General features: G+C 41.9%; 4 protein-coding genes across 4 annotated transcripts; 2 read left to right on the top strand and 2 right to left on the bottom strand.

Annotated features, from left to right (window-relative positions):
• Positions 1 to 363: 363 nt before the first annotated feature.
• Positions 364 to 1,929, bottom strand: SARC_07121 (hypothetical protein). The gene has a single exon (XM_014298942.1). It carries the CDS (start codon positions 1,784 to 1,786, stop codon positions 851 to 853), a length of 936 nt encoding a protein of 311 aa, XP_014154417.1. The 5' UTR covers positions 1,787 to 1,929; the 3' UTR covers positions 364 to 850.
• A 7,127-nt stretch (positions 1,930 to 9,056) lies between these two features.
• On the bottom strand, positions 9,057 to 10,428 carry SARC_07122 (hypothetical protein; the record flags this gene model as incomplete). The annotated part of the gene is made up of 2 exons (XM_014298943.1): positions 9,057 to 9,282; positions 10,103 to 10,428. 2 exons carry the CDS (start codon positions 10,426 to 10,428, stop codon positions 9,057 to 9,059), a joined length of 552 nt encoding a protein of 183 aa, XP_014154418.1.
• Positions 10,429 to 10,588: 160 nt separating this feature from the next.
• On the top strand, positions 10,589 to 11,374 carry SARC_07123 (hypothetical protein; the record flags this gene model as incomplete). The annotated part of the gene is made up of 2 exons (XM_014298944.1): positions 10,589 to 10,747; positions 10,883 to 11,374. 2 exons carry the CDS (start codon positions 10,589 to 10,591, stop codon positions 11,372 to 11,374), a joined length of 651 nt encoding a protein of 216 aa, XP_014154419.1.
• A 1,714-nt stretch (positions 11,375 to 13,088) lies between these two features.
• On the top strand, positions 13,089 to 14,430 carry SARC_07124 (hypothetical protein; the record flags this gene model as incomplete). Its single annotated transcript, XM_014298945.1, has 2 exons — positions 13,089 to 13,737; positions 14,150 to 14,430. 2 exons carry the CDS (start codon positions 13,089 to 13,091, stop codon positions 14,428 to 14,430), a joined length of 930 nt encoding a protein of 309 aa, XP_014154420.1.
• Between the last annotated feature and the right edge of the window lie 1,849 nt (positions 14,431 to 16,279).

A 16,279-nucleotide genomic window follows, 5' to 3' on the forward strand; every position in this document is an offset into this window, starting at 1 on the left:
GCAATTTGATAACACATCTCTCTATATATATATACACTTACATATATAGTATATCTATGTGTATTTATATGTATGCGTATGTATCTTTTTTATATGTGTGCATGTATGTATTTATGTGTATATATATGTATATATATATGTGTATGTGTGTGTGTATGTTTGTGTGTGTGTGTGTGTGTGTATACAATTATATTATAATATAATACTATATGTATATTTATATATATATATATATATATATGGATATGGATATGAATATATACGAATATATATATATATCTATATATAGATATATATATATATGTACATATATATATATATGTGTGTGTGTGTGTATGCATATGTATGTATATATTCTTCAGGGTTTATTTTAAGTGGCATATCTACGTTTGAAACGACTGATATATATACCACATGTGTAAATCGTTTTAAACTGATTTTGTCAAATTTTAAATATGAATACGCTTGCACTTTTCACGTCGCCACATGTTTAGATTTACTATATCGTGAGCGACATTCTTTTGTTTAGTCCTATGTAGTGCTAGCTTTTGGACAATGATTTACGTATCGTGATGGAGATTGTTTCACTATGTGAATATATGCTCGTTTGTATATTCATAATAATATGTGAACTCATTCTTGCTCAACTGCATGTGTACCAAGAGAGACAAGCGTGCATTGTCTATACTCCATCAACCTACGAAGGAGTTTAGTTTTAAGTGTGAATGTACAACGTATAAATAAACGTAAGTGCACTTGCATAGCTATGATTTCGTGGCAGAAACACTATGCAATTCAACCTGGCAGAGCTTCGATACGTAGATCTTGCTATATGGCTCATTGTTACTATTTAATTTACCTCGCCCGTGATCAACTGCTCAGGCCCACTGGCTCGCCGGAGTTTATTCCCTTTGCTCGGTTGACTGGTCAGCACACTCGTACCACTTGCTCTTCTCAATGCTTTACTATTATTAACGTGGAGTGTGTTACTAGCCACAGGCTTGACTGTACTACTATTAATAGTCAGAGCCTGAGTGAGTTCTTTGCTTCCTCTCCTCGTTAACTCACTATCTGATCTCGATTTCGTACCCAACGCTCTGCGAAGGGAGCCCAACCTATCGGCTTTAATCGCACTTCTGGGAACCATCAGTTTGTACTCGTCGCCGTCATTCAGCATATCTAGGAACTTTTGATTCGTTATATCCAGATACACGACCAAATTCGCAATAGCCTCTTTGGTTACTTCCGATCGTTCCGACTGCTTGCAGGCAAAGTGCGCGAGGTTCGCGTACTCTGCTGCCCAGGCCTCTCGCACATCAGTCTTAAAATCATCCTCCTCCAGACATATTTGTAGTGTGCGAAGTAAAGCCCTTCCGGCCAGAATGTGTGTATGCATACTGAAATCAAGATCCTTCACTAATTTTTTATACTTCTGCTTCTTCTTGTCGATCTCATTAGTGGGTGATTCGTCATAATTTACTACGACTGATAAAAGCAATGCAATATACTCGCTCTGTAATGGTAGGTCAGGGAATAGCTCTTGTGTTTCTGGAATATGCAGGAATAGATTATCGAAGTACACACTTAAAAACTTAGACATGGGATATGTACCTTCGGGTAACTTCATCCCACGCACCAAGGCCCACGAATCGCGTACACATGGTTTGAAGTCCAAAGCTATGTTTGACGACGACAACACATGTTCAAGTTCTGATCCACGCAATTGGCTTCTGTGCCGTGAGGGTGTTTGCATACGTGTCGTTGATTTCAGCGTCGACATCGTCATTTTGCTATCCTTCACACAGGCGACCACGTGACAGATAAACTTCGCGCAGTATAGGTCTGTTCAGAATTGAATAGCAGCTGTCGGTCAATCGCCTATTTTAAAACATATATTTCAAAATATACATTTACAAGTATTGTTCTTTTGTATGTCTGTCATGTATGATACGTAGTTATTTTTTAGTCAGATAGTCAAAGAAGTATATTTTTACAAATCAGAGCCTTGTTACATATCGCCGACCAAAGTGGTATGCACCTTGCAATATGATTTTGGGCTTTTGGGCTTTTGGATCCTTTGATAAGCAGTAACTGGGCCTGGGGCCAGTGGCCGTAAGAACGATATCTATAATAAACTGGGCTGGTATAAGACAGCACTTTTCGTTCTGAAGACATGTCGCGACAGCCTGAAACTACTTTGTTAAGAAGACATGTCCGAGACATGGCGTCTTTAATAGATGTCTTTTGAAAACTGGTCAAAACCCCATTTGTCCAATAGGATTGCCGTATTCAAAATCATCCAATAAATGAGGTATATATTCAAACGAAAAAGACATCGACATACCGCGAATTGCACCTAGAAAAATCAACGAAATGCACCTCTGATAAAAGGGGTACAAATCGGGCCGAAAATTAAGAAGCGTTCCAGATTTTCTGTATCCAGATTTTTATTTAATCCCAATATTTTTTAGAACATTTCCAGATAAAGTATTTCCTAAATGACCTGCAAAGGAGCCAAGGTCGTACGTAGTACAAGCCGAACATTTTTTATACTTGAGTCTAACACTACATAGGAATCCTCCAAAACACGATTATTGCGTCTATTTATACATAATTAGTAAAAGTTTCAATGTTGTCACTTACGAATATTGTCAAAAAAAACATCGTTTATGAATTCTTAGAACCGTAATGCAAGTTACAGCTGCTAAAATCGAGAAAAGTGTGTTTACGCCATTCAATGTGCCATGCAATCGATTGCACGATGAATCTCAATTCCTAAACTTTTGGTCAAAACTCACTACATATCCACCCACAAGTGATTACAATAACATTATTTTAGTTTGATTATGCTAATATAAGTATAACGATAGTCTGAAAATACTAACGAAGGAATATTTTTGAATACGCACTCTATATGGATGTCATTGATGGGCATGCATGCACGTGAATGGTGCTTTTGAGCAAGTATAATAAGCCCTCTGTGCCACAATGATAGGTTCTGAACTAATAAAACTTGTATTTATTATATATGAGGACCCTCAGAAGGTTCAAACTGCTAATACGTGACATGGAAATCCAAGATTTGACATGGTCGAAAAGTGCACAATCCTGTTCATAAATCGATACATAACTGTATTAACCAGTAGAGCTATCAACTTGGCGCCTTTGCAAAAATATTTTGAAATGTTTCTAGAAAAAGTCTAGAAAACCAAATTAGGATTGTATCCAAAATCAGATATAGTGAATTAGGTTTGCTTCTTAAAAATCAGATCCCCTCAGTACAAGGATGGGGTGTTAAACAGGCGATGAAACTAATCAGGAAAACACTAAATATTTACAAATAATATTTTGACGTTGGCCTATAATTTGACCGACTTTAAAATTTAAAAAACTGTCAACACTCGACACTCAACCGACACAAGTTCCAGCGGACAGAACCCCCGCCAAAAACGGTACTCGCCGGAAACTCAAACAGAAAACGAAAACAAAAACTAAAAAATGCATGAAAAAAACTGGGGTCATACACAGGTTTAATATACATTCCCCGGTCCTACTGTCTTGGACTACTGCACCTGTATACAGGTCATATAGGACTGGTTGGCGTCTTTTACTTGTCGACAGAAGACACGACATCACGACACGGTCTTCAATGTCAAGACTATTTGGTTAAGAAGACTTGTCGCGACAGGACTGAAACTAGTTAGTTAAGAAGACATGTCTTTGTCGTATACCAGCCCAGATAATAAATAATATTAACAAATGGACGCAGTCTCGGAGTCTCTGGAGTCTGGACTCTGGACTCTGGACTCTGGACTCTGGACTCTGGACTCTGGAGCCTGGCGCCCGGGGCGGTTGCGGACAAAAGTCTCTCAAACTCAGAGAGAAAACTGACGACTACCGATTTCCGACTTCCGACTCCGACTCCGACTCCGATTCACAGAGTCACAGTCACAGACTCACAGACTCACAGACGCACACTCTCACATTAAGACATGTGAGAGTCTGAGAGACTGAGAACTGAAGACTCACAGTCCTCTCTCAGTTCTCGCGCAAAAAAAAAAAATCTTTTATTTTTTATAAGAAGGCTGTGGTTTGAAAACATGTTTTGCCTCAGAGTTAAAAAAACATCCACTTGAGGACTTTTAGGCATGTGAGCCTGTATATTTGAAAAGGCTATGTGTGAGCGTATTATTTTTTTAAAAGAAAAAGGTATTACTCAGTGATATACTTTACATACTATTAGTATTATTTCAATTTTTTTAAATCCAACATAATGCTGACTTTTTAAAAACAAAAAACAAATAACTTCAGGTTCGTAAATATTTATGTACTGAACTTCTAAAGTTAATTCCCTCTCGGCTCTCGGGCTCTCGGTCTCTCCCAATGGTCAATGGAGGCCCGGGAGGGTGGGATGGTGGACTCGCGTAGAGAGGGGGGACTGGGCCCACTGAGGGCTGGGGCCTAACGTCAATAAGTTAGACGTGCACGAGGTAAACGTTGTATTTTTAACGGTAACTTTTAGATAAATGAAAGTTATAACTTTTATTTGGGACAAATCAATTATCAATTTTTCAAATGTGCACTCGACAAGTTGTCCTATGAGTGAACAAATTGGGCCACGAAATGCGTAATAGCCAATCAGAATCTACAACTAATTGACTTGACATTTGGCAATACCCACATTTTGAATGTATCACTTAGTTAACCTTCGTCTCCTCGAAGTACCTGGCCCGTATTGTCATTGATGTGCAAAACAAACAACTATGAAGTATCTTTTAGACATTTCTCAAAGTATATACTACATATTCACGTACACTTTGCACATATTGCCAGCTCTGAGAGGCGTTGAAGCGCTCGAAGAAGCTTTTGAACGCGCACATAACAAAATTTATGTTGCAAGTTGTAGGCTTTTTAGGAAAGTGGCGGGGGTATTGATAAATGTGCGCCCTAAACAAACAGTACAAATATCTGACGCCAACTTGACCTGGAAAATGCACCTATAATATATCAGGCTGTACCTAGCAGTTATAACCGTTGGATTTTTATCGTTAACTTTTTGATAAATAGAAGTTATAACGTTTAACTTATTGAGGCTAGGCTGGGGCGCTGGGAAGAGCGGGACAGAGCCTCAGGTCTCAGGAGAGGTAATTGGTGAATGGTGTTTTTATTTTTTTCCTGTATCAATATTTTTTTGGGGGTTTTTTGTTTTGTATGTTTTTTTCAGTTTTTCAGAGAATGGAATGCAGCGACGAACATAAAAGTATTAATGCTCGAGTCCGTGTCCAAAACCGCATCTGGTCCATTCACAAAAGTAGGGTCGATATTTATGGGCCCAGCCGCCCCAGCGCCCCAGCCCCCCAGGTGAGGCGACCCTGGCCTAAGTACCGAACTATTACAGGTGTATACCGGTGGCCAGTGGGCAGTCGTGCACTCAAATAATAATATATTTAAAACAACGTGTACATGTGTACACATGTTGAGAACAATGTGTGATGTCTTTAAGTTATTAAAATACTTTCAAGTCCCACACAGTACATGAGGCTCAGCCTTTTGGTTCAGCCCGAGGATGGCGTCAACCTTACTGACAATTTCAAAGGGTAGTACATTGTGTTTCTGCTACTTGCACCCTCTTCATAAAATCAAAAACACCTTTCACTATTTTTAATACTGTTTTTTGTGTTCATAACACAGACCTGGGAGACGGAGACTCTATATGTCACCGTCTCTATTATTATTTATTCAATATTGACTGAAGAACAAACAACAGTCAAGAGGTATCAGTTTTCGAAACATAAACTACATCTGTAATCTGAAATAGGATGCAACGCCTCAATATTGATCTAAACTTTGAACGTTTTACGCATACGAAATGATTACAAAACGTTGCAACGCATAGGGGTAACTATTCTGACCTCAAATTATTTCACATATGAGATCCATATAGTGCACCTAACATGTGATTTCTGGCCACAAAGCTAGCGTTCAACCAATCAAACGCGACTGAAAACTGATGACCATTGTTTTTTTTGGCCGCTCACCACGACGGTTTGTGACACTTTGTGTACTAGAACTGGTCTGTCTGTAAGTCTCTAGTGAGTAGTGACCTGTGTGTACACTGTATGTCTTTACATCGTACTGAAATATGAATGAATACACACTTCTTTCAACGCATGGAGGCATAGAGGCTTAGGCATACTAGCGTGTTTATATAAGATATACTTGCTATGGAAAGTGTACTTGTTAGCAATCCGTTGCAGGTATATATACAATTATACACACAGCAACACACAACAGTAACACAGTAAACACACAACATCTAACAAACGGCCCCATAGTCATACTATTAACTATGTTTGTATGATTGCCCATACGAGGTCTGGCGGGCCTTTCTATCCGTAACCGACAGGAAAATGAGGGCGGGGCGGCGGGGTCGTGGCCCGCGGGCCCGGGCGTGGCGGTCAAATACTATGACCCAGAAATGACCCCTCGTATGAATTTTGGGACTTTTACGCATACGCAATGGTTTCGAAACGTTTCAAAGTATAACGGTATGAGGTCTGCTTCTGAATATTATTAAAAATATCATTTGAATTGCACAACTGTTATTGCACTGTATTTCAACAATGTTGAATTTTGTTGTCCCGTACTGTTTGTAAATAGCAGGTCCAAGGGATTTTGTCCTGTTCTGTGATTTCAATACATACATAACCGCAATTCCAAAAAAAAAAAAATAGAATATAAATTCAAGAAAATATCATAACTTCATATTGTTATCAATTTTATGTTCATTGGTACCGATAGCCGTATAGACACATTCATTGGAAATTGAGAAGCAATATGGATATCCGGGGGCTTGGTATTAAGAAGACTGAACAATTCACCGGTCACCCTGAACTTAAGATCTTGAGTCATGGACTCCTTGGAGGGAATTTTTTTTAAACCCGCCCTTAATGTATTGTTTGTTAAAAAACCCCAACCCTAATACAAAAGATTTGGAAAGAGAAAAATTTTATAAAAATCATCCTTATCGGGATCTTTGCCTCCAAGTTAGGAACTCCAGGTCTGCTCCGAGTCTCTGGGACATCGATGATATCAGTTATTTCTATTTATCATTTTGAGAGAGCCTCGTCCAGTCGTCCTCCAGAGTACAGGCTCCAGAATCCTACTTTGTTAGCTTTTTTAAACATATTTTTTTTAAAAGGGTCTCCAACAAGTCTCCAACTCTCCATCAGTCCACACTGACTCCACAGTTCCACACCACCCGAATTCCCAACTTCAGAACTTCAGAAACCGACAGAAGGTAATAGTTTCTTGAACTGAATTTTTTTTATGTACCCTCGGGCCTCGTGTTGAATGTTTTAAAATTATGAGTGGGCAGATATTAAAAAAAACTATATAAAAATACCAACTACTACTATGTGATTTTATTGCGATACTGATTAGATCTATACCTTTGTTTTGTTTTTTTGTTTTTGTTTTAAATACAAGTAGAAAGTATTTATTGTCCGACCTACTTACATAGTAGCAAACAAACAAAATATGAGCATACTCTCTGGCTCTATTTGTTTGTTTTTTTTATACAAATGTACCAATGAACATAAATACATTTGCCCTATGGTGCATACCTAACCTCATTACGTTTTCCATTAAATTGCAAAAAGAAAGGCGTTTACGTTCAAAGTTTATACTAGAATATAGTCTTATGGGTTTACAAATCGGTACATTTTTTGAGGCGGCCTAAACGTCACGAATTGTCATATTTTCACTTTGCGTCAGTTGTGAATATTTTTCAAATCACCTTTTCATTGGACATTAAGCGTTTCGTAGCCCTGTCAGAAAGGTCAATTTCTCAGGTGCAAACTTGGAAAATTATCACGGTCGATTTGAAAATATCGAATAAGGTAGAACGTGTTGAGCTTCGGTGCATACTGCCTAACGTCATGGCCTTCTGTTCAGTTTTTTAATAATAAAAAGGGCTATGTATAATGTATGGTGCCGTGCAAAAATCTCATTTTTAAAATTTGCACTCATCAGATATCACTCTACAGTCTACACTGTCTGCAGTCTGCACTCTGTACTCTGTAGTCTACACTCTACAGTGATCAATCTGTTACTGTATTACATAACTATTTACACTACATACACTCCAGTGACTCCACACTCTACAGTCTACACCTACACTCTACAGTTCGATTACAATAAAAGTATACACACAGCAGGAGGCCCGGGGCCGGAGGTCATGGACTTTATTAGAGGGGTGAGTCCGTGAGTCCGTGTCACAGTCACACAGGCACACCGCACACAGCACGAGCGCACGACAGCCACGACTGCAGACTTCAATACGTGCTTCATACATGCTGAAAACGTAGTACGTTTTATGTTGAGGCTTAGTTTTGAAACCGTTTTCTCGTTTCTAGGTAGTATACTGGGAGCCAATTCTAAAAAATATTTTTATTTGGATCTACTTTTACAGTAGAATATCTGCGCAACTATAAACAATTCAATAAATATTTTGGTGAATTATAGTTGGCGGGCACATACCCAGATTCCTATAACGTTGGTCCAACAAGGAGATCGCGGCAATGGCCCGGCACCAATACTACTACCAACTGGTTATGGGTAAACCGCCAACCTCAAACCGAGACACAGCCAGACACGACAGCTTCAATCGCTGCTTCGAGCCTACACGAATCCGGCTCTGTGCTATGATTGTAACGAATACGTACATGTTCACATTGCTCGACTACCGCACCGACGGCTGTCTCTGCCCTGTCTGCCCCGGTAGCCACTACCAGCCACTTTACCTGCATCCAACAACTGATTCGACGCAACCTGGTAGGCCCGAAACTACCGCCCATTGGCACCGACGTCCTTCAGCAATTGTAGGAGTGCCACGACCTCCACGGTATCTGGACCCTCCACGAACACCTTGGATCTTTTCTCCAGCATGTTGAAGAACCACCGTACCCTCACCCGTCCCTGACACATCAACAGATGTTCCCCATACCCCGGCTAATCACGCTGTTGAAGTACTACTTTCAAATATCGGTTCAACCCTAATCATCGCGCTTGTTGGTTCCGACTATGATACTTCCGATCCAGGCCAGCCAACGCATACCGAATTCATCCTTGGTCTGGTGCGGCATTGGCTTACCCCCATCCTCGTTTCTCGACCGGATTATGACGGATAACCTGGTCCTTCTCGGTATTTCGTACTCTGCACTAACCCATTCCGCGGCATTACACGGCGCAGACCCGATCCGTACCACGGAGGTGGGTACTCTACTTAGTAGGTCAGCAAGCGAATATATGAAACATTCGATAGTAACAATGTTTTGTCAACACCGACCCGAATTGACTCAGCACATATCTTCCATTGTCGACTCACTTGGCCCAAGCTTCAAACGGTAATTTACTGACCACTTCTTCCCATCAATCTTTCCTGAACCACTACAGCGACTATGAGAGCCATACCATATGTTCATATATTGTATCACACATACGTGCCATTTTTGAAATAAATAATATTATCACTATACCGTATGAAAGCGTAGTACGTTTTACGTTAACGCATCAATTTGAACCGTGTTTAGTATTTATGAATAGAAGTCTGGCCACGACTCACGAGTTAATAACGTCTAGTTACTCTTGGTTCATAAACAATTAACTTTTTTATACATTTCTGTTCATATATATAAACAAAGTGTATACGCATATATAATTCTGGCTCTGTTCAGTAACTAGGGGAATTATTTTTGCATTAAATCAACAAGTAACCATGGAGGAGAAATCCCCGGTTAAGGTTATTGATAACTAAGTTGACGGTGAGTTAGTCTTAAAACGAGTCTACAACTGCACAGTGCACCATACAGTGCACCAGTGTGCATTGTGCAGTGAGCACCCACGAGGGAAATGAGTGACTGCGAGTTTTTATTGTTATATTTCTTGTAAAGTCTGACACTACTGGAGTTCGGTACTGGTGTAGTGCTGAACCGAGGGTGATCTGTACTCTGTTGATTGACAGCTGATACGAGAGCTGGAGAGTGATTGACATGTTAGTGGAGTAGTGGTTGTGGGAGAGCTGTGTTAGAGAATGGGATACATTGGTGAACTTCCCCGTAGGTAGGTGTTGTCGTGGACCTGGAAGGATTGTTGTGCTGGATAGTTGACTACACTGGAAGACTGTAAGTGGAATGCATAGCCATGTGAAGTTCCAAGGGTGAGCACAGGGAGAACCGGTCTCCAGGAGATAGCCAGTGTGTCAACTGTAGTGAGGATCCGGTTGGATATGCCACATAGTTTGTTCTGGCGGATATGCCAATTGTGGTGCCGCCGGCGCATGATACATTCTTTGTAGAACACGGCCAGCCCCTTGGTCCACCGTCCTGGGGGTGTTCTCTCATCGGCCTGCTTACTAGCGATTGACATGTCCCGCTTCAGTATCTACCGCGTGCGTTCTGGCAGCGTTTGGGGTTTGCGTCAAAACCGTATATTGTCCGGAACTTCATGGGTCCGACGATACCGTGTTTGGTAGTTATTACCCGGGCTCATGCACGAGCGTTGCCGTCGTCCGATACTGGTTCCACGGATGGCGACTGTTTACGGCAACATATTAAAGTGTGCGGTTACTGATGGCCTGGAGGGTGAGGACAAACGTCGTATGGAGTCTGCTGCTCCGCGCTTTGCACGCATCATGGCCGGTTGTGAGCCGTTAGACGTCGAGCCACGAGAGCCCGCTGTAGTTGAGGTCCGGGGGAATCCGTGTGACTGCCTGCGTAGGATTTGGAGCAGCCGGTGGACGATTCTCTAGCAGGGAAGGAAGCCTGGCCAGCCTCAGGTATTTACTACCGGTGTGTAATCTCATGTTTTCGATATCTTACAGCCGAATCTGGAGGGACCTGTTTGTGGGGGGCCGGTTCCTGGCATGTTGGAGGATGATGATCCGTCCGACTTGGTCCTGGATGGTTCTGCTACTATCTCGAGCGTCGATGATATGGTATGCGGTGACCCCGCAATGCGGGACGATGTAACGGCCAGCACAGGGACAACCCCTGGGGGTACTCTGATGTGTGATGATAGTGGTTGGAACAAGGCGTCCAGTAATACCGAAGCCAATATAGGGCCTGCCGTCGAGGGCATTACATGGTTGTCATCTGGGAGGAATGTGAACACAACGTGTAGTGGTCTGCAGGATACGAGTGGTTGGTCTAAAAGACATAGTGAGATGTCAGATCGTGGGTTAGTCGCGCCTAAGGGTGTGGTCGATAGTGTAGATGATTCGCTCGGCGCGTGCAAAGAGCATATATCTAAGATGTGTTGGCAGCAACGCATGGCACAGCGGGAAGTTGAGGAAGGAGCCCCAGGGGGGTATTGATGATGGTGAGGAATTGCCAGAAGCTATAATGGATGCTCATGAGTGGTCCGAACAACAGTTGGCTGCTTTGCAGCAGGCCCAAGAGTTCCACCGGCATCAGGATGGACCAGAAGCCACTGATTCTGTAATAGCCGGACCTTTACATTAGACTCTATGTTATAAACGAACTCTTAAGCAGTACGCAAAATATAAAAGTACTCTAAATAGTACGAGGAACTTAAGTTTCCTAAATGGTTTTTAACGGTTTTATTAATTAATACCTTTTCCATTTTACATATTAGATAATTGGGCAAGGCCATTAAAAGGCCCCAGTAAAATACCAAACATAAGATTTGGTCTCGTTCTATTAATAGAATTATATTTACTTTCCAAATCTATTTGTATCTGAATACTTCGGTAGCGAGATGGCTCAACCGAATATAGGTTTCTAGGGACTATTAGCGTTACCTAGTTTAACCTCCGATCAGCCAACCAGATGTGCCAGTCTGATGAAGGCTAAGTCGGTAATTCTTGATAAGTGGAAAGTTATTGGTTAAGATAATAACCAAAAAAACATCAAGAGTATTTTCTTTTTCTTTTTATTATTTTTTTCTAAAGATAGGATTTTATGAGTCTCTCGAATTCGCTCTAACGAAAAATACCATAGTTTCTAATAGAGCGACAACGAAACACTAAATAAAATCTCTTCGGTGGAAACAGTACCGAGAGGATTATATATAGGCAATGTCTCAGCCTCACAATCCTCAGAGTTTTGCTGTTTTCACGAGGCATACCTAACTTTACTAAAAGTCTCATTTCGTTTATTTACTTTGATATTTTCACGATACTTGGAATTTATCTACGCGTATATTTACTCTCTAAGGCGTTAATATCGCCTTAATAGATCGAATCTTACAATTCTCAGGAGTCGCAAGATGTATAGCCCAGGTCTCACACTACAGAGTAGAGGATAATGGGCCAGCGGTTTTGGTAACGTTCAAACGGGTTGATGTGCCGCGGCCGAAGCGCCCGCCGCCGCGTTCCTTGCCGGCTGTTTTGGACACGTTGGCCAGGATCGACACTTGGAAGCGAGGAGTCAGGGTTCAGCCGCAGGCAGTACTGAATGCTTGTTACATTATCGGTACACGTGTGCACGGCCGGAGCGACTACGAGGCCTTTTACAGGACAAGTTGGGAAGGAATATCCCAAAGAATTTGTTAGCAGACATTGTTGATACGTGTACTACGTGTATCGTTCGTCGAGGAGCGTCCGTTGGTATGAGACAAGGGCTTCTCTGCCAGCCTCCGCACGCGAGAGCTTTTGGAGCCGCATGGAATTTGGATTGCTATTATCATGCGCCCAATCCCGATGGATATAACTTCATATTGTTGGGCATCTGTCGCATGTCTCGAATGGCGGTCAGCTGACCGATGCGACGGCATGGGCACACTTATGAGGAGGCTAAACGGCTTGTTGAACAACAGATCATACCGTGGGGTTGGCCTCGACAACTGATTGTTGATGAGGATAGCCCTTTGATGTGCACAGCGGAATATACGAGTTCATCCAGTGCATAATGGTCGGTACCAGGGCAACTGTTTAGTGGTGACCTTGTGCAGAACTTGCAACCGATGGTTATCACGGTTTTTTGCTAGAAGGATAGGAAGCCTTTTGGCCAGATGCGGTGGCGGAATTCATCTTTGCTTACAACTCGACTCGGTCGTCTACTACAGGGATGGTGCCTTATACCCTGGCAGCCAACGGTCGGGTGTTCTCTCATCACGCCGATGTTGAGCTTGTAGATGTTTTACGCACGGACTTTGGTGACTTGGCTACCCCAGAGTTGTTGGAGCTTGAACCGACTGAGTTAGTTAAGGCGATGGATGACAAGGCCCAGTTGGCCCAAGCGCGAGCCGCTAATAAGTGGCGAGCGGACGTACCCATGTTCAACGTAGGACGTGTAGTCATGTTCCGTCCTGCGAAGACCCCACACAAGTCCCAAGCGGAACGTATGGGTCTGGCGGATGTGGTGGCGTTGGATCCGCCGGTATATCATATCGTACGAATGATATTGCCCATATGCGGGCGTATTGTATACCGATTGATGAGCCGGGGCGTGGGAATGTCACAACGTTGTCTCTCGGGCACAGTCTATACCAAATGGCTTATGTACGAAAGCCCATTTAAGGACGCAGATGGCAAGGAGCGACAGGAGGTAGTTCAGACTTTTACAGCCTGTGCTGATGCAGCTCCCTATCAGAATGGCATCAATACGGGCATTAATACGTATTGGCATCGCTGGGTTGCGCTCACCCATATTCATCAACATGAGCGTAAGGAATCCTTTGAGGAGAGAGATGCGGAGCTGGTAGCTCAGCATATTGGTGTAAGATTTGTGCCTGCATGGCGGAGTGCTATTTCCAGGGGATATCGATTCGCGTTAGGTCCGGTATATTGTAGGAGAAAACTTCTTCGATGAGGAGTTCGTTTAGAGAATCGGGTTCGCCAGGGTTAGATGGCTCAATGTACCGTCATTTTATATACATTACCGTACCGTCTACACGAAAGCATGCCAATAGCGGTACGAGTACGATAGGCGAGCTTGAACGAGTCTGTCAACCGGCATATGAACAATATGGGTTATAGGCATGCGTTTATGGGATTGTAACCTCTCATAACGTTTGGGTCTAGTATGTCGGCTCTGAGGATTTCTGATGCACACACACATATATATATGCTTGCATGCATATATACATGCAAACATACAAAATTACAAAACAAAACAAAAAACATAAGTTATGTTTCAGAGTTCTAAACCAAGTGCATCACAGCCCAGTTGGGCGTCTGCATCAGTTGATGAAACCAACGGAGCAGGAAATGCTTATACCCGCCGTTACCGGATACCGGATACAACACATTCGGATCTAAAAACCAGCAAAGAATCTGAAGATTCGTCTGAAATCTTGTTTCTACCTCATGCTAAAGCTTCAAAAGCAAAAGCAAAATCTGCTAAAGCTGTATCAGCGAAAAAGAAAAAAGCTACTAAGACCGATGCTAAGAAAGCACAGTCGAAATAGTCAAGACTTCTACAGTCAGGACTACGACTGATGCTTCTAAAAGCAAAGGTAAGGCCATCAGTTCTTTCAAAAGAACAAACAACAAGAACATTCTTAAAGACAAAGAGACACCTAGATTCAGATCAAGATGTCAGTAAGTAGTAGTTCTTTGGCACAAAGTGTACATTCAAATGTTACCCATATTTCTACCAAAGCATCATCAGGTCACTTAAGTGATTCTGCTATAACTGTAGGAGCTTCTTCAAAGAAGAGACAGCATCTACAGGTTTTGGAACCTATTGCTAAATTGCTGGAAGATATACCTGATCACAGATCTGACTATATTCCAGGATCAGCCAAATATAATGCTGCATGCATAGAATATCACTCTCAAGCGAGAGATGTCTATGAAAGAACTAACCACTACACCCATGCAGAAACAATGCATACTCGCATTGCTTTTCACATGGGTGCTGCTTCAGAGCAAGCAAAGTCCACTGCTGAACACTTACGTGAACGATTATGTACTAGATCTGTCTTTAAGAGGAAACCGGGCAGATTTCTATAACATCTTTACAACGTCTTAGACGTTGTAATTGATACAAGAGAAATGGTCAACTCAACACGTTCTAATAGTGGAATACTATGCAGCATTAACGCATGCATTAGTTCCCGGAAGTAATTAGGAGACTAGTCTGTAAGGAGCCAAAGAAAGGCTGTTAGCAGCCACGACCGCAGACCTTTTCTTTAACATTGTTAAAGAAATAGCTTGCAATGACAAGAGACTACCACTGTTATCTAGTATGCTAGATGGGGTAGTTTAAACGTACCGGTCGAAACATTTGTACACAATTATGACAATCGATTAACACAGCTTTGTAAGCAGAGCTGGGCCAACGGCCAACGCAAGACATTAGAAATAATGTTTATGCCGTGATATACAATCTCATGAATAGAACTTCACGTCAAGAAGGTTCCAAGTGATGAAACACTAAAACCAAGAAACTGTCGACTGATTTAACTGACTTCACGTGGGACATGTTCGTTAAGGCTTTTACAGTCGAAGAATGGACACAGAACCGCTTAATACAGGTAACGAAGAAGTCTTGAAATTTTACTATGCAGCATTAACGCATGCATTAGTTCCCGGAAGTAATGAGGAGACTAGTCTGCAAGGAGCAAAAGGAAGGCTGTTAGCAGCCACGACCGCAGACCTTTTCTTTAACATTGTTAAAGCAATAGCTTGCAATGACAAGAGACTACCCCTGTTATCTAGTATGCTAGATGGGGTAAGTTTAAACGTACCGGTCGAAACATTTGTACACAATTATGACAATCGATTAACACAGCTTTGTAAGCAGAGCTGGGCCAATGGCCAACGCAAGACATTAGAAATAATGTTTAGGCCGTGATATACAATCGTATGAATAGAACTTCACGTCAAGAAGGTTACAAGTGCTGAAACACTAAAACCAAAAAACTGTCGACTGATTTAACTGTCTTCACGTGGGACATGTTCGTTAAGGCTTTTACAGTCGAAGAACGAACACATAACCGTTTAGTGCAGGTAACGAAGAAGTCTTGAAGTTTCACAACTAAGCATGCATTGTGTGTTGAATGAGATAGCGTCTTACACCAAAATATGCCTAAACATAACTTTTTTTGGTATACATAAGGACACTTGCAAATACGCTTTAGAGTGTACATCGTTTAAGAAGACGCATGGAATGCATGCTCTATCTTGCACTGCTATTCCAAGAAGACCAATAAAGAAGTGGCCTTCAAGGACGATCTCAAGGGAACTTCTCACCAATGATACCACGCGGCGACGGTAAATCAGATAACGTCTAAAGACGACGAACGTGTTATA

The sequence above is a fragment of the Sphaeroforma arctica genome, assembly GCF_001186125.1.
Source record: "Sphaeroforma arctica JP610 unplaced genomic scaffold supercont1.544, whole genome shotgun sequence".
In the NCBI taxonomy this organism is placed as follows: Eukaryota; class Ichthyosporea; order Ichthyophonida; genus Sphaeroforma; species Sphaeroforma arctica.